Below are 22,439 nucleotides of genomic sequence, written 5' to 3' on the forward strand. Positions count from 1 at the left end.
ATGATAGCACTGTCTGCCGCCACATACCTCACATTCTGCTGCCTCTCTTATCAATGACACATTGGGAGAGATCCTTTACTGGCCGGCTCACAATTACATTTCTCAGGAGTGCCTCTTCCAAAGGAAAAGGGAAGGTTGACAATAGACAATCCTGGCATTTCCCCCAGGGGCCGTGTCTAAACATGATGCCCGGTGAAACAGTCAGAGCTGCTGAAATGGCCTTCAGCTTCCTCCTGCCAGACTGAGAGGGACTGCGTCTTCAAGTAGCTGGTATTAGGCTCCGAAATGAAGTCCTGCTCACAGACCCTGTAGATAATGGACACCTTGGGTTGTGGAGGGGCCCCCTCAGGGCCATTTGGAGCACACAAACGGGGACTAGAGGAGGATTTAGCTTTCCTTTAGAGATGGAGGGAAGGCTTAACGCCTGTGGAGCGCTGAGTCTGATCCTCGTGTCTGTGGTTGAAAGTATCTGTGGACTGTTGGACGGAGAATATGTTAGACTTATTGGTATCCTGTTATATTGAAGAAAGAAGGTAGCTAAAGCTATTCTCTGCCCAGGGAGATTTTGTATATTGTCCTTATGTTTCTAGACAGTGATAGTTTATTGTTGCACACGGTGTCATAGTGCATGAGAATCTGTTCTCGTGCAGCCGAGCTTTTCCTTTTACCGTGGTAGTCTCTAGGCAGGTTTAAATGTTGATGTTGGAAAGCCCCAAGCAATCTTTTCTCGAGCGTGGCTTTTACCTACTAAACTAACCCCGGATGCCGACTAAAAATAGATGCTCTGTGAGCACTGCTTTAGCAGAGGGAAAAAAGATTGACTTACTCATCAGTGAATTGAAAAACAAGTGGAGCAGACAATTGTCTTTGCCCTGCCAATGTGAACTAAAACAGAGATGGCCTCGGAGAATAGAGTAGGCCATGATTGCAGCAGGTAAGACAAAGCAGGCAGCGTGCAGAGACCACAGAGAGTCCCTCGTGAAGTGGCCTACGCCTCGCCTCCAGCTGAGCCGTTCACTGTGCTGTTGTTTCTGAGGGGCTGGGATGGCAGCTTACATTAGATCCTACTGAGTAATGGATTGGAGCGGATGAAAACCTGCTGCAGCTCCGCATCACCACAGCTAGGATCCGCGCACTGCTGAAGATCTGGCTGGTTTATTCGGATCAATTTGAGTTGCCCTCATTGTTAATAACCCTGGTATATTCATGCTAACATTGTTCTCCTCTAATCTGTATTCAGGCGACAATTTCATTCAATCCTTTTGCAAAGCCCACCCTAAATCACATTTTGCCACTTCATAATTCTCCAATTGAATATGCCATGAATGACTTCTTTAGTGACTCTCCTTAAACCGATTGGATCGCTGGGTGGGTGGCATTGTTGTTAAAATCTATTTTGCATTTAAATGTTTTATATAATGCTTTATGAAATAATGTCCAATATGTGCACATTTACAATCCAAGGTAATCAATTGCAAAGATTTGGCAGGATACAAATACAAAAACACTACGGCTCTATAGGTACTGAAGCAAAGCGTGTTCATTTGGATGTTTATCCTTGGACAGGTTTTGATTAAAACTCAGCGATGAGCTTGGATGTGGGTAAATGTGGGAGTGATTGGAATGAATAAAACATAGCTTTTCAAAAGGCTGTTTGGAAAATGAAGAGAGCAAAAACAAAATAGCTGTGTTTAGTAACAGAAAGCTGCTGTGTGGCCATTGTGGGGGTGGTGTGTCAGTCGAGCCACACACTGTGGGCTTCAGGCCAGAGGTCTCATTGAAACAGCCTTGGAAAAGAGAAATGTATTTGCGCAGGGTCCTGCTGGCTGCTAGTCCTTGACTCCATTGCAGTAATGTAAATTGTGGATTAGGGTGACGTTGCCTAAGACCCCCTGAACCCCTCTCCAGCCACTGCCCCCTCCTTCTCGTTTCCATTAAGACAGCTGGTGTCTTTCAAAGGGTCCTGGCCCAGTGATTGATGTGTAATAGCTCCAAACCTCACCTGCCCCCTCGCAGCGTTATTCATCGGCCCGGCAGCCAGCGCTGCTTTCTACTAAGCACTTTGTTTCCCCGGCTGTGGGTGGAGAGCCTTCCCCCTCGCTTTCTCTCTCCGTCTCACTTTCTCTTTTCTTCCCTGTCAGCCATCAATACATTATGACTTTTCATTGCCACAGCGTTACCACTTCACTTCACACCGAGTCACTCCTTTTTACTCACGCAGTTTGTTTTTGCAGCTTGCTCTTTTATCTGCATCAGACGACAGCTACTGATGTGCAACAAATTAACCACAGACACTGGGACATAATGTTAATTGACTAGTAAAAGACAATTAAGAGCGAGCGCATGTCCGTGTGAGGAATTTTGTAAGTACAATCATGTTAACGTCAGCAAGGTAATTGGATATACAGACTTTGTAATGAGGCAGTTGTGTAAAGTGTATCCAGATGCAAACTAATAGCACCTAGATTGTAAAGATACTTATGGAGGCTTTTAGCAGTCCGCAACATCAAAAGAAAGCGGGCCAGCCCTCCATCCGCAGCAGTTCAGGGTCCTCGTTGCTCTCGCTGGAAGAGGCTTATGCTACTGATTAGAGGGAAGAAGAGGTGCTTAGCTCATACACAGATTCTGGCAGCTCCCAGGATTAGAACTGTGCTATCAAATGTTACCTTCATCAATGTTTTCATGTTCCTCACACCTCCCAGGCATGCTGCTGGATATGGACACAGGGGGGGGCACAGTATGTATGTTGGCACACCAATGGAGGTGTATATCCGCCATGTGTGCGCCCTTCCACAATGCATGAAAACTCTCGAGCCCTCACGTCCACGGTGTGTACAAATGTGTGCCTGTGTATATGCCGGCAGCCCAGTGGTCGCCCTGGTAACTCATCATTAGGTGATTAATGGGGCTGTGACGAGGCTGCGGTTTAATCAGGCCCGGTGTTTGTGTTGAAGCCGACGACAAGAGCAGCTGCCCTGTCAGTTGGTGTCTGCTCACGAGATGACAGCACCCGCTGCTGAGGAGCGCTGTAGTCAAACGCCCTTCATTGTGTGTGGATACGTGTGGCTGTGTGTGTGCGCCAACACCCTTTCTTCTACCTTTTTTCTTTCCCTCTATCATTACACATTTTGTCAGAGTCCTCTCAATAAATGCACTTGCAGACATGATGTGTCATTTTCACTCAAAGTCTGCTACCTGGCTCAATTACCCCCCTCTCCCCTTTTTTCACTCTCCAACCCGGCTATCACCACCATGGTAACGCAGTGCTGATTGCCTGGTCTGATCCCTCTGGGGGCTGTAATAACTATTTCTAGTTAATTTGTTGCGGTGGGGGTGGAGGGGTAAACACTGGCAGTACATGAGAAGCCTCCCTGGTAGGCACAGTGTGATTGGGCAGTGTGGAGCAGAAGGCGTGCTGTTTTAGCGTTTCCGACTTCACTGTTTATGGAGGATTTCATTATGGCGTAAGAGAGCAGTCGCTGGGTTCCTTTTTTCTTACGATAGCTGAAAATGGCAGCAGACCGGTCGTGGTAAATGACTGACTCAGCCCTCTCCCTTTCCTTACCCAGCGGACTGCTGTGTTCTTCCCTCCAGAGCTGTCACTTTATATTAACACAGTGGCGACTGTCAGCCAGGGAGGAGGGTGGGGTGGGGTTCAGTCCAGTAAGCCAGAGTACACACACACACACACACACACACACACACACACACACACACACACACACACACACACACACACACACACACACACACACACACACACACACACACACAGACACGTGCACAGATGAGTAAAAATTGAGCCTGGTGTCATCACAGATGGTCTGCAGAGAAGCTAGCCAGTTAACTCCGTCATTGAGTTTTATGCTGCGTCTCCCGCGGCATTGCACACGACAAGCAGAGTCTTGTGCGAAAAGCCCCTCGACACATTATCTCTGAGGAATTCTATTGGCTGCCAGCCTCATCCTCAATGCAGCACTAGCTCTTTATGCTTATTCACTTACGACTTCCCTTAAGCTTATTGTGTTACAGCGCTTGTCGTTGTGTTTTTTCTCACTCTTTTTCAAAAAAAATTTTTATACAATTTCTACCCTTTAATAAATCTGTTTTACTGCCTCTCTGCAAGAATTGAAATCTGTTTGAGCAGGAAGCTCAGAGATTCTGTTCTTTGATAAAGCTACTCAGTGCTCTCCAGAGTATACATGATTGTTGAGGGGAGTGCCAACAATCACTGTGATGTTGAGAAGAGTCAGCACAGCTGCCTGATCTCTGGGAACTCATCTTGTATTTCTCTAGATCCACCAGCACAAAACAAGCATATCTACTTGTAGCTTATTAACTGTAAGGATAGTGGTTTTTGACATGGGTATATGCTAATTGTCCTTTTTCTCTTGTCCACAGCTTTTCTGAAACACTGGGGTTGTTGGTGTGGCCAAATTTTCCCTGGATTTGACTGGTAAATTCAGAAGACTGAAGCCCAGGCTCACAGTCTACCTTTCACGGAGGCCCAGCCGTGAGAGGACTGAGGAAGGCACGTGGCGGATCATGACGGCCGACAAAGAGAAGGAGAGGGAGAAAGAGCGGGACAGAGATAGAGACAGGGATAGGGACAAGAGAGAGTCTGGTAAATCTCGCCGGCTGGACGCCGACCGTGAGAGCGAGAGCTCCAGGCCCCGACGCAGCTGTACGCTGGAAGGCGGGGCCAAGAACTATGCAGAGAGCGACCACAGTGAGGATGAGGACAACGAAAATGGCACCCCAGGTGGAGTGAACGGCATGGGCGAGGAGGCCGGCAAGAAAGGCAAGAAGAAGACGCCTAAAAAGAAATCACGCTACGAGCGCACAGAGAACGGAGAAATCACCTCCTTCATCACAGAAGACGATGTTGTTTACAGACCCGGAGGTAAGTCCTCGCCATGTAATGTTACTGATAGTCAACTTCTTAACATCCCATTCACTATATCGAACTTTGTTACACCTAAGAATTCAATGAATGTTCTTAAATCTCAGTTGCAATACGCTGCAGAGTTATCGCAGCTTCTCCAGAGTAGCAGCTCTCGACCAGCAGAAGCTCTCCCTCAGGCTAGAGGCCAATGCATCATACAATCAATTTGAAGTTGACCCAGTCTCTGCTTTGTCTTAGCCTAAGTCAATAAAGCAAAGTGGTGCTTCACTCGATGATGTGATAGTGACGACAGCCATGATAATGATTTCATCCAAGCACCATCTGACTCACTGAAAGACTGCTTCTCTGGGGCAAACATGTACTCTAGTTTCCCGTAGAGATGTTTAAACTGCAGTGCAGCGTCTTTATTATGTCTGATGCAAAAAAGAGGGCCAACCTTTTCCGCAGCTGTAAACATAGCCTCTCTTTCACCTACTGTTTAAAAAATGCTTATATTAGCGAGGGGAATGTCAACACTCACTGCCAGGAGTGTGCTAGGATATCTATTCATGTGTGTGTCGACGGTTCTCGCTGCTACCACCTTGCAACTTAATTATTGCCGCCATCATAGCCTTTTCGTTTATCTAGCAGCTAGCAAAAGGTCAAGTAGCAGGGGGCGGCCCGCATTGCTTTGGTACTTAATTGGAAGATGTAGAAAATTACAGCCAGTGTGTGAGGTGATTTTCTTCTCCACCGAGCTACCCACACACACACAGATTCAGCCCTGCTTTTTCTTTTCAACAACTAAAGAGACAATTTGGAGGAGGTGCAGTGAAACAGCCTGACCCCCCCACCCCCCACTCTCCTTCTAGCTGCGTAATCTTGTCGGCTAAATCATCTCTGCTCTGGTATCAGTGGAGGTCCTCAAGCAAGCAGTCCCACTGAACCCAAGTGTTGTTGTTGCTCACTCGCTATTTCTGTAACTCTCTGCAACTGACTGCATTCAAGCATTTCCTTGCGCCGCATTTAATGTTTAATAGAGAGAGCACCGGCGCTTTGTCTCATACTTAACCATGCGGAGAGGGGGGAGTAGAGAGAGGGGGTTATAAAAAAAAACGGAGGCAGTCAGTCACATCAATGAAACATTCAAAAGGCATATAAACAAAGTCAAGCGTCTCAGTGGATTAGCCCTGCCGAATATTTATATTTCCACATCCAAGCACAAAGTACTGACAGTGTGTGGTTGATGGGTAATATTTATGTTTCATGTCTTCTCCTTCAATTAGTTGGACAGGCCTAAAGCAGCCGAGTGCCACAGCCTGCCCCCGCCACAAAGACTGGAGCTGCTATTAGATTGGTTTGGATTAGGGATGAGCCAGGATTGGGTAGTGGGTGGCCCCATCGTCAGTACACTAGTTTGTAATTTACCTCCTATTGTCAATGCCGAAGATCCTCCACCTCAGCCACTGACCTCCTGCTGTCTCCTCTGTTCATTGTTCAAGTGATAAGCTGTGTGCGTGCGTGTGCAGTGCCTGTTTTCCTCCTCCTGCTTGGTCGGTGCTGGCAGCCTTCTTGCAATCAGATTTGATGTGTGCAGTTTAGGCAGGCACAAAGCCTGCAATGGATTATGCTTTACTAAATGTTAAATCGCTTTATAGCCGTCTAGTGACACACAATATGTAAAACTAACCACCCCTGGAGAGGGATTTGCACCACCCCAGACAAGGGGGAGAGGGAAGAAGTCAGTAATGATAAGCGATGCAGAAAAGGAACGAAAATGTGAAGCAAAATACTGTTTGGATTGCTTTTGTGCCAGGGAGTTTTGAGAACATACAGGCCCATGTCATTACAAAAGAAATAACAGCTAGGCTGGTATTGAAAAAGGTCTGCACACTCCCAATCTCCAGCCACCTTCCAATCTCTCTGCTCAGCCTTTCCATCCCTTGAAGATGGCTTCAGGCGGCTTAGTGCACATCGATTGGAGGAGGAAGGCTGGAAGGAGACGTGCAATCAGCCAATAGCTAGACCTGCAGCTAACTGTAGCTCTGCTGCTGTTATGAGAGGATGGAGGAGTGTGTCTGGGGTGGTGTCCCGGGACACTGGTCCGGCCGGGTGCCGAGGTGAACAGCCTGATGCGGGGGAAACAGACATGCCTAATCAATGTTTCCCTTGTGGCTGAGCTCTCTCCACTTCCCCAGGACCGGCCAGGCACCTCCAGAGCCTGTTCTCTGCACTCGCCCCCCCATCCCATATTATAGATCCCCTCTCTGGAGATTATACACACTGCCATGGGAGGATCAATATGAGACACCCTAGGAGCAAAGAGACACACACAAAACTTGTCAGTCCGAACACATACACGGTACTCTGATAAGCAGTATTTCTGCACATTCAACAGTATAAATGCTCCCACAAACGCCTTCCCAGCATGCTTATAACAGTCACAGACACGCTTCATATCGATAACAAGCACACTCCTTCAACACACACAGGCTCAGTCCAGCACGCAAACACACTGCTCATCCCTTCTCCCCACTGCAGCAGGACTCTGCCTGGCTCTGCAGGCGGCTGGTTGCCATGGCATGTCTCCTTCCTTCCTAACTGACTGGCTGGCTGCTCTGTTTAAAATGGAGAGAGCTAATGGAAACCACCTGCCCCCCCCCCCACACTCCTTCTGCCCCTTTACCTCGCTTTTATGTCACACAACACTACTGCCTCAGCCGGCCCACTTACTTTCAGGGAGATAATGACAAGATTTGATTGGATTCAGTAATTTCTTCTTTGAAAGTGATAGGTTAGTGTAGTGCAGTGTATTACAGAGCTAGTCTGAGAAGAACACCTTGTGTGTATGAGTGTTGGGGGAGCAGTTGATGTGGACAGCTGGCGCTTCTTTCCGCAGCCACCACAGAACCCTGGGGAGTGTGTGTGTGTGTGTGTGTGTGTGTGTGTGTGTGTGTGTGTGTGTGTGTGTGTGTGTGTGTGTGTGTGTGTGTGTGTGTGTGTGTGTGTGTGTGTGTGTGTGTGTGTGTGTGTGTGTGTGTGTGTGTGTGTGTGTGTGTGTGTGTGTGTGTGTGTGTGTGTGTGTGTGTGTGTGTGTGTGTGTGTGTGTGTGTGTGTGTGTGTGTGTGTGTGTGTGTGTGTGTGTGTGTGTGTCACTGTACGCTCACAGTGCAGCAGGAGTATGTCTGTCACACATGTAGAGCTCGATAACCAGCCCCCCCTCCTCCTCCTTTTCTTCTAACTCAGGACCGACTGTTGGCAGTCACACAAACCTGCCATGTTCTTTGTGTATTTGCTTTTTTTAATATATGTCGGCTGTAATTTTCCTCACGTCGTATATGATGATTATCGCCATTACTGCTTATTTGGATAGGCGGGGACATTCAGACGCTTGGGACAAAGGGTTGGGGGAGTATTTCTTCAAAGGATCAGTTCATCCTAACATTTAAAATGCGTATTCTTCCTCTTACCTGGAGTGCTCTTTATCAATCTAGTTTGTTTTGGTGTAAGTTGCAGAGTATGAGGCGTAGAGATATCTATCTTTCATTGAATATAATGAAACTAGACGTCACATGACTTGAGGTGCAAAAACTACATTTGAAAAAGATTAATGTATTTCTCCAAACCCAGTTGTTACGATAAGCAACACACCTTTTTTTAAACAGTAGTCATGTAAGAATTGTTTTTATTCTACCAAACTACATCTTCCAATATAAATTGTTCTACAAGCTTTATAATACCATAGCATTTTGAAGTGTCTCGCTTTACCAGGACAGCCAGCTGACTGACCTATTCTCTGCTGTTGCTCTAGAACCAAACCTTTCGATATTGTTACATTATGCCATTTGGAGCACAATGACCTTTACCTTTTAAACGTGAATTATAATGAATGTACCCTAGAATTGAAACCTCAAAAAGGCCTTTTTTCAGATGGATGTTCTAGTCAGAGTAAAATAAAACCATGTCATGGGAACACAACCCATTTGAATTCTGCTTCCAGTACAGATCCTCTTGAGAAGCCTGTCAAATGTTCAGTATGTGTTGGATCGGTTATTCAAGAGCTAAGACACCGTAGGCTGGAGCTCAATTAGCATTGCACATCCAGTGTGCTAAAAAGGCTAGCTATGTTTCCAATCAAGCTAACAATTGGAAAAAGCCCTTGGGGTCATCTTATATTACGAAATAGCAGGGTGAATCTGTAGCATGTCGCTAATTGAAGCGATCTATTTTTAAAAGCTCTCTCATCTCTCCATACGCTGGAGACTCTGGGAAAAGGGCTTTTTAGTGAAATCCAACCACCTGCCGACTGCTAAATGACAAAGCGTGGGCTAGCCGAGAGGGAAAGGAGAGGAGGAAGAGGGGGGGATTGTCAAAGAGCCTCTGTTCTCCCTTAGGAGCTCAGTCAGCTGTAGGCCTGCCCTATTGTCGAGAGCTGATGCTATCGCTTGCCAGGTATTTCCCTCTTGCTTTTCCAGTGTGAAGAAGCGAGAGTTGTCGGGCTTGTGGCTGAGGAGAGAGGAAGGAAAGTTGGGAACGAATCAAAGTGTCCGTGTGCCTCAAGGCCTTGACTGCCTGTCACGCTCCCTCACTGGGACCGGCCCAGCAGGAAGTGGCACAAGGCAGCCTTGGTCATCAGCCGGTCTCCCTCCCAGAGCTGCTGCTGGATCAGTAATAACACCAGTCTCCCTCCTTGGTCCATGCTCTCTGTATCTTGGCCCTCTAGTCCCCTCACACCCCTGTGGTTCCATTATTGCATTCCTTGTGCTATTTCACTTTAGGATCAGTACACTCAAGGGGGTAGCTCTGCTAAAGCCTTGCACTACTTCACTCTGTGGTGTGTGTGTGTGTGTGTGTGTGTGTGTGTGTGTGTGTGTGTGTGTGTGTGTGTGTGTGTGTGTGTGTGTGTGTGTGTGTGTGTGTGTGTGTGTGTGTGTGTGTGTGTGTGTGTGTGTGTGTGTGTGTGTGTGTGTGTGTGTGTGTGTGTGTGTGTGTGTGTGTGTGTGTGTGTGTGTGTGTGTGTGTGTGTGTGTGTGTGTGTGTGTGTGTGTGTGTGTGTGTGTGTGTGTGTGTGTGTGTGTGTGTGTGTGTGTGTGTGTGTGTGTGTGTGTGTGTGTGTGTGTGTGTGTGTGTGTGTGTGTGTGTGTGTGTGTGTGTGTGTGTGTGTGTGTGTGCGCGTGTGTGTGTGTGTGCGTGCGTTACAAGTTTGAGCCTCACACCCCTTTTTTAACAATGCAGGTGCGTCCTGCCTCATGGCTAACAGCAACCACCTGCAGGCCCGGCTCAAACGAGCTGTGTTTAGCTGATCTCATCCCACAGCACCAACCACCCGCCCAACCACTGTTTACAAAATATTGGCATTTACAACCGTGTTCAGAATGTGACTCTTCCATTGTTGGCTCCTCGTAAAAAAAAAAAAGCCCCCCCCTCCCTCCGCTGAAACGATGCAGCAAATTAAACAGCATCTTATTTAGCTTGATACAGAGAGTTCACGGCTCTTTTGCTGAGGCTAGGTGTGTTTTAGATTAGGCATGCTTGGCAGCCATGAGAGAATGGCTGGCTGAACAAAGAGCTACAGCTGAGAAAATTGCTGTATGTGTCAGGAGGTTACAACAATGAATATTCTGTTGTCTGAACTCAGCAGTGACAATGTAATTGGAGAAACAGTGACCGCCAGGATCAGGTGTCAGTGCCACTGGCATCACGATTATCTCCCCGTGTCAAAGTATTGAACTTTCTCTGCTCTCGATCTGTCTGGGTGGTGGTAGTGGATCGTGGGGTGGAGAAGAAGTTAACAGCTGCAGAGGGAGTGAGAGCACTCTACTACAAAGGCCCCGCTGTGGTCCTCCCTCCTACAGCGAAGGCTACATCCATCCAACGAGCACACACTTCAACCCCAAAGAAAACCGCCCATCCCCCCACGTAGACCCCCTCCACAGCCACACCTCTCGTCCCTCCCCTTTTCCACTTCTTCTCCACTTGAGCGAGGAGACCCACTTCCAAATGCACAAAATGGCAGGAATGTCTAACAAGCCAGGCAGACCCCCCGGAGGAACCCTGTGGCCCGCTTCGACAAGCCCCCCCCCCTCCACCCTCACCCCGCCAAACCTCCCTGAGCTCCGTTGCCTCCTTTTCGTTCGACCGGCTGAGTCTGGTGCATTAAGTGGGTTTTAACTCTCACATTCACAGAGATTCACGTTCTAGTCGTTTTCAGAGAAATGCCCTTGAGGTAGTCGACTTTTTAGTGCTCAGAATGAATTCAAAATGTGCTCTTGACGTTGGAAGAATAGACTTGCGTGCTGTCTGTGAATGATTAAACTAGATCCCGCTCTCTCTTTTTTCTCACCACCTATCTTTTTCACTCTCGCAGTGGACCCTTTGTGCCCGGTGGTGCGCTCTGGGGTGCAGACGCAGAGATCTGGCCCCTCTAAATGAATGTGCCGACGAGGTGAAGGGACACTAAACCCTAATTCCTTCGATTTGACTCCTCCGAAACATGTCATCTCATTTAGATTAGTCTCTTTTGTTCTCAGCCCTCCCCCTCTCCCTCTTATTGCTCCCTCCTCCTCTATCCGCTTCTCTCCGTCTCTCTTAACACACACACACCACACCACTGTGTTGCTCAAAGATCACACAATAGCACTGATGGATATTTTCATTCATGTTATCTTGTAAATGACTTCCAGGGATGGTGTAGAGGAGGGAGAAAAGGAGGGAGAGGGTAAAGCGAGAAGAGGGCAGTAGTGAGAGAGATATAATGCGTCACTCAGAGCCAGCAAGGGCAATAAACCCCCCCTCCCCTTGGAACAGCTCATTCAGCCCACAGCAGATAACAAGCCCACCCTGGGGTTACACACACACACACACACACACACACACACACACACACACACACACACACACACACACACACACACACACACTCTCAAAAACAAAGGCCATGATGTCACAGACGCACTCGTACACAGCAGCCCCTCTACAAATGGTATCTTGGGTGTCGGAGCCATTTAATATCTTTGCTACTCCTCTTTTCCTCTGCAAGCGGTAAGATAAACCACAGCCAGATCGATAACTCTGTTGACACAAACAAATAAATAACAGATGATGGCACTGTCAGTCTCTGAAAAAAGCTTGGCTGCTCATCTTTTGTTAGGGAAAGTGGAGCCGAGTGTTTGTGCAAGGAACAGCTCAGCATGTGTGTGGGCGAAATGAGCACAGGCACGTTGTGTTGTCAGTGCAAATGTTACCTATGGCAGCTTTTTTGAAACAAAGCTTGAGATAGTATCCGTCTCTGTGTGTTTGTTAATGTGAGCGAGAGTGCTTCGCTCTGCTGCACCAACAACTGGCCAAACCAGTAGTCAAATGGCTTGGTGCAATGCTTCCATCTGTAAGCAAGGTCAATGTGTGTTGTACATTTCAATCAAGTGTCGGTGGCTTTCAAATGCTTTTCCTGTCAAACAAACAAGAACTGTCCTTTACAGATTATTATTTAAACTAAAACACATCTTTATGTTTCTCTTTGTTTGATCACGTCTGGTTTTGTGTTACAGCAAAAGGTGAATGGGAGACTATTATGCTAATTTGCCTTTTGTGGATTCAAATCTCTTTTTCTCTAATAATTCTAACCCTTGGCTGTTTCTTGAAAGTACTGTGGCAGGCTTAGCTGTAACCATTAGCCGTGTCCCCCACCCCCCCGTCCCTTTCTTCGCCACAGAAGTGGCTGTGTTTTTGTCCTCTGCAGCGTGAATGTTTTTGTTAAGGGGATGAGGGTTCGCGACCTGGCCATACCACCAGTCACATTCAATTTAGCAGCACAGCCGGCCAGGGCCACCTCGTCTCGCACAATGTGAGCGGGCTGCTTTAATACTTGGGGTGGTTGTGTCATTTGGCAACATTTTTAAAACCTGAGGTGATTTTTTTTGCGTCTCATTGCTAAGCTAACTCAAATTTTGCTGAACATGTACCGTATAGCTGCGATGACAGGAGATGTCATTTTGTAGGAAGGGTCGGGGTTAAAGCCAGTATTACTCACTGGTGTATAAAAAGTGGAACAATAACATAATTCCCCTTGGGCGTAATGTTTGCTTTGGAAAGGCAACCTTGTAGAGCTCCAAAAGTCCTTAATCCTATTACTCACATTCCAATTGAATTTGACTCGAGGAGAAAAGTGTCTTTTCAGCAGAGGTAATGGCAACCAAAATCATCTATTACTGACTCTATGTGGAAGCTTTGGGAAGTGTGAACATCTTCTTTCAAGCTAACCTATTTTCCCTTTTCCTCTCCCTTGCAGATTGTGTGTACATTGAAAGTCGCCGGCCCAACACTCCCTATTTCATTTGTAGCATTCAGGATTTCAAGCTGGTGAGTACATCTTCACTTCCTGTGTGTCCGGTTTTATGACCTTGTGTCCTTGAACTGGCCTCAGTTTCACCACTAATCTGCTCACCTATCCGTGTCACAAGCTGGAAAACAAACCACTGCTGTTCCTAGTGAGCAAAAATGCCAGAAGATATCAGGGCTCCAATGTGGCGTGCACTGTAATAAGGAGATTCTGGTGCACAATTTTAATTTCACTGTTGTAGACTGATTAGAATACAAATCGTAGTGAAATGTAATTTATAATCAGTTTGTGTCCGGAGGTTTTTTTTTTTTTTTTTAAAGGGTTGTGTGAAAAAAAATCCCTCTGGGAATCAGGCTTGAATATTAAGCACCTTTGCGATCCACTGGCAGTGTAATAATGCCTGTAATGGAAATAAAGATGTTTGTCGATGCACTTAATTGATTTAACGAAAGACACCGTCACCAGATTTCAATTGATTTCTTTTTTACAACCTAATGTGCCCAAATTGCCTCTTGCTGAATAAAGAAAGAAATTAGTTTTTAATTTGCTACAGAGGATAGCTTATTCATCAGGCTCAGTCATTTTAGTGAAGTGGCTCTTTGTTTCCTCTGCAATAGGACACCTAACGTGTATCATACACACACACACGCAGACAGACAAATTGATTTTCCCACACTGCGTTTTCAATGTTTGCTAAAGGGGAAGTTGCATTTGAGGTCAGCCGACAGATTTGCCTTTGTTCATGCTGATGAAAAAGGATGTAACTGAAATGCGGTGACATCCTGCCTGCTATAGAAAACATGAATATCTCACAGCTACCTGCAAGCCATTCAGACTATCTTAGATCAATATATAATCTTGAAATGCTATATTATCAAACTGGGTGATTTTACATGTCGAATAAAAATAGTTGGCTCCATATTGGATTTCCACAGAGGTCAGTGGAACCATACAAGTGTTTCTTTTGGCGGAGTGCATTTTCCATCTAGGGTTCACCAAATGTTAACCTACCGGTGAGGCATTACATTGTTTGTTTTTAATTGGTGCTTTGTAAGGTTTCCAGCTGCCATGCATGCGGAACAGATTTTGCTGCAGGTTGCCATTTAATGTGCAAAGACTTTTGGAATAAAGACTGGATACGTTGCCAAATGAAGCCACAACCCTGCTGGGGCGAGCATTTTCTGTCTTTTAACAGATTGGTTGTCGAAGCAGAGTGCAGAGGGCCCTTTGAGGGGGCGGCCGGGCCCCAGGGGGCCAAAGTAATGGTTTCCAACAGCCAGGGTGATGATGGGAGGTCAGCTCCGAGGCCACACACACACACCACTTTGGGAGTAGTCTATGTATATGTATATATATATATATTTTTTTTTTCTAAATAATGGCCAATTTTCGATTTAAACCTCGATTTTTTCCGTTTTTTTCTAAACAAACCAGACCAAGGCAAAATTTCAATACATATTTTCTTTAATAACACAATAAAAATAAATGAGATTACCAAGTAGTCTAGGCCTATGTGAACAAATGAGTTGTTCAAGAATAAAAAAAATAAAATAAAAACAGCACCACGGCACTTGGCTGTCATTAATGTGCAAAGATTTTTTTTAAATCAAACTGAAAAAAAAATCTCTTGTATGCCATCCCTGAAAAAACTTGTGAAATGAAATACAACAAATAATAAATAATGATAATGAAATGAATAATAAAAAAATACCCTCAAACAAAATAACATCCCTTTAACTTTCTAGGAAGTTGTCTTTCTACAGACCTTACACAGAACAGTTGTTTGTTCTATGTATGACCGCTTGTACCCGAACCACTTCCATACAACTGAAGTAGCACCTTTTTTAGGAATGAGTTCTTCATCTGTGTTCGTAGACATTTTTATGGTACATCTGTCGGTGAAGCGGTGAATGTGATTGTAGTAGGCTATGTGACTACCCGATCTGCAGCTCTGCACATGCGCACAGTGTTATAAATTAAAATCAATGTTTTTGATGGCATAAAGTACCTTAAACATACCGTCAGTTTAAATGCTGTTTTATACTGAAAAAACAGAAGTTCTCGTGCGCAGTTGTTAAGCTTTTATTCTGAAAATCCTTCATCTCCGGTTAGCATTTAGCATGTGGCTAATATACCATTTACTATAGAGGTGAATTTAGTAGCGATATGACACGGAGTGTTTCACACCGAAATCTACTGATTTCAACACTACAACTACTGTATAGACGTCGAGATATTATTATTGCTGAATATTAAATGAAGGTACAGTTTATTTGAATACGTTTGTTTACAGACGTGGGTAGCATGAGACAACATCCGGAACTACCAGAAATGAAACCAGCCGTGAAGTTTTTCCTGTATTGAGTATTGATTACAGCGTTCAAAACCATATTAAATGAAAAGTCATGAAAGAGATAAGGAGGAGAAAAGGCGTGTTTAGTTATATATGTAATGTACAATGTACAATGTCCTCTGTTATGCTCAACAACGAACACAGCATAACAACAGCAGAGCTGCAGATCGGGTAGTTACAGGCAATGTGGCTGAGTTTTGTGCGCGTTCTGGAAAGTGAGAGAGTAAGCTACTACGGAGTCTAGAAATGTTTTAAAATCGCGATTTTTCGGTTCAGCCATTTCACAAACCATAGGAAAGTAAAAATGCAAATTAATCGTGAAAACCGAAAAAATCGCCCAGCCCTAATATATATATATATATATATGTCTGTGTGTGCATTTTAGGTAGGTGTTTTAACGGCTTTAGTTTCATGTGTGCAGGGCAGTGGCTGTGTGTAAAGGGGTTTTAAGGTGAGCGCGAGGCCCTGCAGAGGGGAGGACAGCCAGGCCCCACAGCAGCAGGGCTTTAATCGGATTGCTGCTACAGAGTGCTGAAGACGGCAGGAACCCCTCCTTGTGTTCCTGCCGCACATGCGCATATTCACACAAAAACCCCACGCACCTGCACCTTGATTAAGAGTGCCAGGAGAGGTCTGGGGCAGACAGAGGCAATTGTCCAGGGAGGGAGAGAGAATACAAGCTGACCCCTCTCTCTCTTTTTTCTCTCTTTCTCTGTCAGCGTCTCTCACTTTGTATTGCCCCCCCCCCCCCCAATCCATCTGTAAGTAATGAACAGCCATCTGCATGCCTGTATGTGTTTAAGCAGACTGTACCCTTGTCCCCCTATGTTAAAACAACAAGCCCCGCTGACTCTCTAAACAAGTACAGTGTTTCTAAATGAGCTCACTCTGTTGCTGGGACACGCATCATAAAAAGATTGTCACTGGCAGCTACAATTAACCTCAATCTCTATTTACTAGACCAGTGCTAAATCCTCTTTTTGGGTGATAGCTTATTTAGGTTGCATTTGAACACGTTGGTATAAACTGACCAACCTTCATCTAGAGGGGCACAGACTTCATAGTGTGGGAGGGAAAACATGTTCACCCCCTCATTCCACTTCTTTGTGGCACATAATGGTCAGTGTAATCTCATTTCCTTCTCTTGCCACAATATATTGAAAAGGAGAGACAACAGGCAACTTGAGATCCGTGTAAGTGAACCACGCATTAGACGTCAACTCACTCTCTTTATTTCCCACCCTCTCAGCTCTGTCTCCAACCCCCGCTTTTTTCCTGCTGCACAAATTATCGATCAACCCCCCTCTGTGTGGGGAAACAGGCCTCTGGAGGTGCAGCACAGGGGGAGGACATTTCATTGGTCCTGAACCAAACAACCTCATCAATATTGCCCGTCTCGCACCCTTCTCCCTTTTTCCTGTCTCTCTCTCTCCTCCCTCAGTCTTTAGGCTGTAACCGTCTCACTCGTGTACTTTATCTAATGACCTGTGAATCCAATTAGTGGTGTGTAGAAATCCTGAATGCAGCCATCAATCTCTCCTGCGTTGTGAGGAACAAGAATTGAAGCCTGCCGTTCTGAGTCTCTATATCTTTCTTTCTCTGGTTTTTGATTATTAGACTGTTCTTGTGGCTTATATGAGTGCTTTATTGTTGCTTCTGTAAACAGACACACACACAGCCCAGTCATTCAGCATTAATGCAATGATTAAAGGAAATCCATTCTGTAGCATTATTGGGGTCATTTTTAACAATTTCATATCAATTCCCCTAGTTTGTTTACTCAACAGTGTCAACTGTGGTGCCCGCAGTAACCTCTGTGACATATTGATCCAGCCATATAGATTTCAGGCTTGTGTGTTTCTCCTAAAATGTCTGCCCAGATACAGAGCTGACCAGTCGGAGGCCATTTTATCCATTATATATCTAACAAAATCGTAAATGGTAGAAACACAATGAAAAGAAGCCAATCTATTATTAATTGTCTTCCATGTCCATGTTTAGATCATGGAAAAAAAGCGAAGATGTAATAAAAAAAACAATAATAAAATGATTTGCAGAACAAATTTAAAGCAGTAAAACAATTGTAAACAGAAATATATGACGGAATAGCTTGACTTAAATGTTTTGATTTTAAGTCAATTCAAATGAGTAACTACAAATGCACATAGAACTAGTCTGCAAAATTGTGTACTCAGATGTATTTTTTTTAAAAAAACTGCCTTTAAATCCCTCATGTGATCAATTAGGTCGATTAAAGGCCAACGATCCTGCAGTGTGTTTTCCCACAAGGGCTAGTTTCAGTTTACACGCCGTGCCATGACCTTGTAATGTGTTTACAATCTATATTTGATGAGCGTAATGCAGTGAGCCGTCTGTGTGTATGTGTTTATACATGTGTATGCTTACATGCTCTTACAATATAATGTATATCTGGTTCCTCACATTTCCACTACGTGAGTGTGCTGTTGTTGTGAGAGGAGAACCTGAGACACTGCAGCCATATCTGACCCTTCACTAATCCTGCCTTTCTTACCTTGATTGTCTCCTCTATCTCCATTTCTCTCACTCTCTCATCTGTCTGTTTTTACACTTCAACCCACCCCCCCCCCCCCCTGTTCCCACTCCTCTTTATCTGCTGTCACTCACCTCCCTCCCTTGCTCCTCCCATCCCATGTTCTAGTCATTGTGTCCATGTCCTCTACGCTCATTGACCCCCCCTGCCTCCCTCTCTGCTTGTATCTAACCTCATTTGCTGTTATTGGCCAAGTCAGCTGTGTTCCATCCTCCCTCCCTTCCTTCCCCACATCTCTCTCTCCTACTCCCTCTGCTTTCTCCCAGCATCCCTGTCCTGCTCCCTCTTTTCGCTAATGGAGTGATTGCAGCGTTTTGCCTCCGGGAACATGGGATTGAGGGGCCCAGTATGCAAACACACACACACACACACACACACACACACACACACACACACACACACACACACACACACACACACACACACACACACACACACACACACACACACACACACACACACACACACACACACACACACACACACACACACACACTCCTGGATCTCCCTGCTTATGGACATTTAATTATATGCCATGTACAATGCAATTATCGAGCCAGGAGTCCAGCTCATATGTTACAGGCCTGATCAGCTTAGAAGGATAAGGGATTGTCTTTGTCATATAACCACCAGTAAACTGTGTGTGTGTACTGTATCTATTGGGCTGCATTGTTTGCCCTTCATCAGTTTAAAATCACAGAGAAAGGTTATGTCAAGGTTGAGTGTGTTTTGTTTGCACTGTGAGATGTGTGAAAGTAAGGTTTGTATTTGTCTGGTTGAAACCTACGGTTAAAACATTCTGTGATGGAGTGTTTGTTTGGGCTTACAGCACTGTCAGATAACATGCCCCACACATGCACTTTGTACATGTGGATGTAATTGAAAGAAATTGATAGGTGTCAATCTAATTGATGAAATGTGTTAAAACAAAAGCTGTGCTGGGAAAAGATGCTGAATTGCTTAGAAACAGTAGCTCGTATTGATTTGTGTTTGGGCCTCACCAGGATTTGTTGATGTTGGGTCACGTGACCTCTGGATGCTTAATCAATAAAGATACACATTTGAGTCGTTTTAACTGAAGCTAAGGATCATTCTTGGCACTCATATTATTGTTGTGTATTGCAGTTACTTAGATTTTTTTTAAACATCACCGTTTAATCACTGCAAACAAATAAAGCTGTAGTAGTTTAACATTTTCTTCCAAAATCGGTTCCATCTCGGCTTTAAAAAATCGATTTGAGCTACCATTTAAATTATTTACATTTTCTTAATAGCTTTCAATAACATTAGTGATTACAGGATTCTCACCGAGCAATGTACACTATGCTAAATATTGAAACTATTTGGCAACATTTGTGACCGGTGAACCTTTCTGGTGTTTGTTAAAAGGTAACACCTCATTACGCTTCGTCCACGTGTTGAAGTGATTGCCCAAACACCGAATTAGCAGATGATACTTCACAATGAATGATCAATAAAACAATTTAAAGGTTTTTTCCTAAACTTTTATGGAACATTGTAAGGGGGTACAATATTTGTGAACTAATTGTTCAGCAGTGTTTTAATACAATGATTTAAGACAAAAATGTTATACACTTTAAATTATTTTATAAATAAGATTAAATATATTGTGATCACATTTAAAAAATGCATTGTTTGCTTTTGAACATCCATAGTTCTCAGTGTGTGGCCAGGTCATAGTCACTGTCCATGTTACATGTGTCTTCAAAGGCATGTTTGTGTTAGTTTAATAAAACAAACTTTATCTAGTTGCCATGTGTACACACAATTAATGTTTATTTTATCCCACACAACTGGTTCTGGTGGATTAGCTTATCAAACAGCCTAGGAAAATGCCACCTATTCAAAGTACATAGTCAAACATTTTTGAGAAGGATGCAAATATATGTGCATACATACAGATGCTTAGCATGAGCAGTTATTATGTTTCCTGTGGACCCTGAGTACAGTGCTGCTAATGGATTTCCAAGTGCTGAGAATGATCTTAACAAAGCGATCCACGCGCTAATTACCTCACGGCTAGCTTGTCTGCGCACATTCTGATCCATGCAAAGAAATATCACTTAATGTACGATATGGCATTGATAAGTGGAGTTCCCCGCCATCCGCCTGATCCTTCCTCAGATGTCCTCCTTTATGTAGAGCTGCGGTGTCACCGTGCTCTGTGATGCATGCAGCAGTGAGTCAATGAAAGGAGAAACCTCAGTCTGTAATGCACAGCCGCTGCGTTTCTCTTTCCAAGAAGCCTCTGATAGGTGCTGAGCCATTGAGATGATACTAGAAGGTTGACTAGACTGGCATCACTTGTCTCTTGTCAATGCCTAGAAGGCTGAGTTCCCTCTTTTTATCTTCCACTTTTTTCCCTGCGCAACAACCCCCCCCCCCCCATCAAACATTTTGAAATGCAATTATGGATCAGTGAGCACCGCCATCAGTCGCACTTCTTGTTAATATTTATCGAGTAGAGCAGCAGCCGCTGCCATCTCTTGAGATAGGGGCACTACCCTCATTAGGGCCAATTTTGTGTGTGTGTGTGTGTGTGTGTGTGTGTGTGTGTGTGTGTGTGTGTGTGTGTGTGTGTGTGTGTGTGTGTGTGTGTGTGTGTGTGTGTGTGTGTGTGTGTGTGTGTGTGTGTGTGTGTGTGTGTGTGTGTGTGTGTGTGTGTGTGTGTGTGTGTGTGTGTGTGTGTGTGTGTGTGTGTGTGTGTGTGTGTGTGTGTGTGTGTGTGTGTGTGTGTGTGTGTGTGTGTGTGATCCTCAGCTCTTCCTTTAAATTCCACCGTCCACTTGGCTGCTTTCAGAGAGCTGGTACATTTTACAGACATGAACATGTGGAGGTGCAGCCTTTCACAATTGTGTGTGTGTGGGGCTGTCTTAAGTGTCTGCTTTCTGTGTGGAAGCAGCTTTGACAAGGGCATCTAGGCGTCTATAGACACAGCCCGCCAGCCGAGCCCGCTGCAAGCTGTTTGATTGAAGTGTTCTGCCTGTAATGTTCCCCATTGAGCCTTAAAGCAATAGAGACACAGCACAACAGCTTCTAAAACCTTGAATGGCTGTTCATTGTCACTTACCTACAAAGGGAAAACAGACCAGAAATTGTAGCTGACATTATACTTCTTAACTGTGGTCGGCTGGAGCAGGTTAACACATGAAGTGGAATCATTTTTTCAATCTGAACAAATCAAATCATGTTCAGATTACCTCCATTTATCTGACAAATAGCCCCTCCCTCTTCCCCCCTCACAGTTGGCTGTGACTAGCCCCTGTGAGCAAAGGATTTTTTACTGCTGCTTTGGCAGTATCAGGTGACTTTCCCCATTATGACCGCGTTGATTAATGCTCCTCTATGAGGTGGTATGCCCCCCCTCCTATTCCCTCCCTCCTTGGCTGTCTGCACTCTTGAAATTTCATTGAGGTGAGGCTATTAATGCCGTTCTTTGTGGCAGCATTAGGTCATTTTGTCGAAGTGTTGGGGTCACTGGCTGCAGCAGCTGCTGTTTCTAGGCAAGAACGTTCCTAAGCGGACACAATCTGCAAGACTGACAAGTGCTAGTCCCTCTCCGGTGTCAGTTTGCAAGCTTGGTGCATTTTTCAAATCAGATGAAGACAGGCACGCATCTCTCAAACAGCTACACGGCTCCGTCTGTCTTTTGGGCAGGCAGGTAAGATTGATTGTCCACAGAAGCGCATCGATGAATAAATAAAGAAATTCAAATGGCAAGGTTGAGATAACAACACAGTCAGGACTCGGTGAGAGCAGGCTTTATTCAGCTGTGCTCCTGAGAATGAAACCAAAGCAACCCCCCCCCCCCCCCCCGGCACCTTGCCTCTGTTCTCTCACGTATCCCCCTCTTTTCATCTTTTTGGACAGATAACGCTTACTTCTTTTACCCCTGCTGCCCTCCCTGTGCATTAGCTAAATGCTGCTATGAAAACTAGTTGTGCAGCCGATAGGACGGTCCCTTCTCTAGGATAGAAGACGGGAGGGAAAGGAAGGAGAGACAAACGGAAATCAAAATGGTTTTTTTGTGTGTGTTTTTACGAGTAGTGATTACCTTCCCAGATGGAGAGGGTGCAGCCTCTGGACAGTGGGGGTTGGTCAGCCTTAAGGGGCAGGCTAGCAGCCATAGCATTTTCACAAGACGATTTCAAAACTCAATCAATAGCCACCTCTTTGACCCACCTCTGCTAAATAATTCAGCAGAGAAGCCTTTTGCCTACTATTTCCCCTTGGAGTTTGATCATTAGTTTACTTTCAGCGGTTTGGCTGC

At 45.1% G+C, this 22,439-nt stretch overlaps 1 protein-coding gene across 1 annotated transcript in view; it reads left to right on the plus strand.

Annotated features, from left to right (window-relative positions):
• Positions 1 to 22,439, plus strand: part of rerea (arginine-glutamic acid dipeptide (RE) repeats a) — a 93,838-nt gene that overhangs the window by 16,855 nt on the left and 54,544 nt on the right. The window contains 2 exon segments of the mRNA XM_071203800.1: positions 4,402 to 4,903; positions 13,173 to 13,243. Of these exon segments, the coding sequence (XP_071059901.1) occupies positions 4,546 to 4,903; positions 13,173 to 13,243 (429 nt within the window). The 5' untranslated portion in view covers positions 4,402 to 4,545.

This window comes from Pseudochaenichthys georgianus, chromosome 7, assembly GCF_902827115.2.
Source record: "Pseudochaenichthys georgianus chromosome 7, fPseGeo1.2, whole genome shotgun sequence".
Lineage (NCBI taxonomy): Eukaryota > Metazoa > Chordata > Actinopteri > Perciformes > Channichthyidae > Pseudochaenichthys > Pseudochaenichthys georgianus.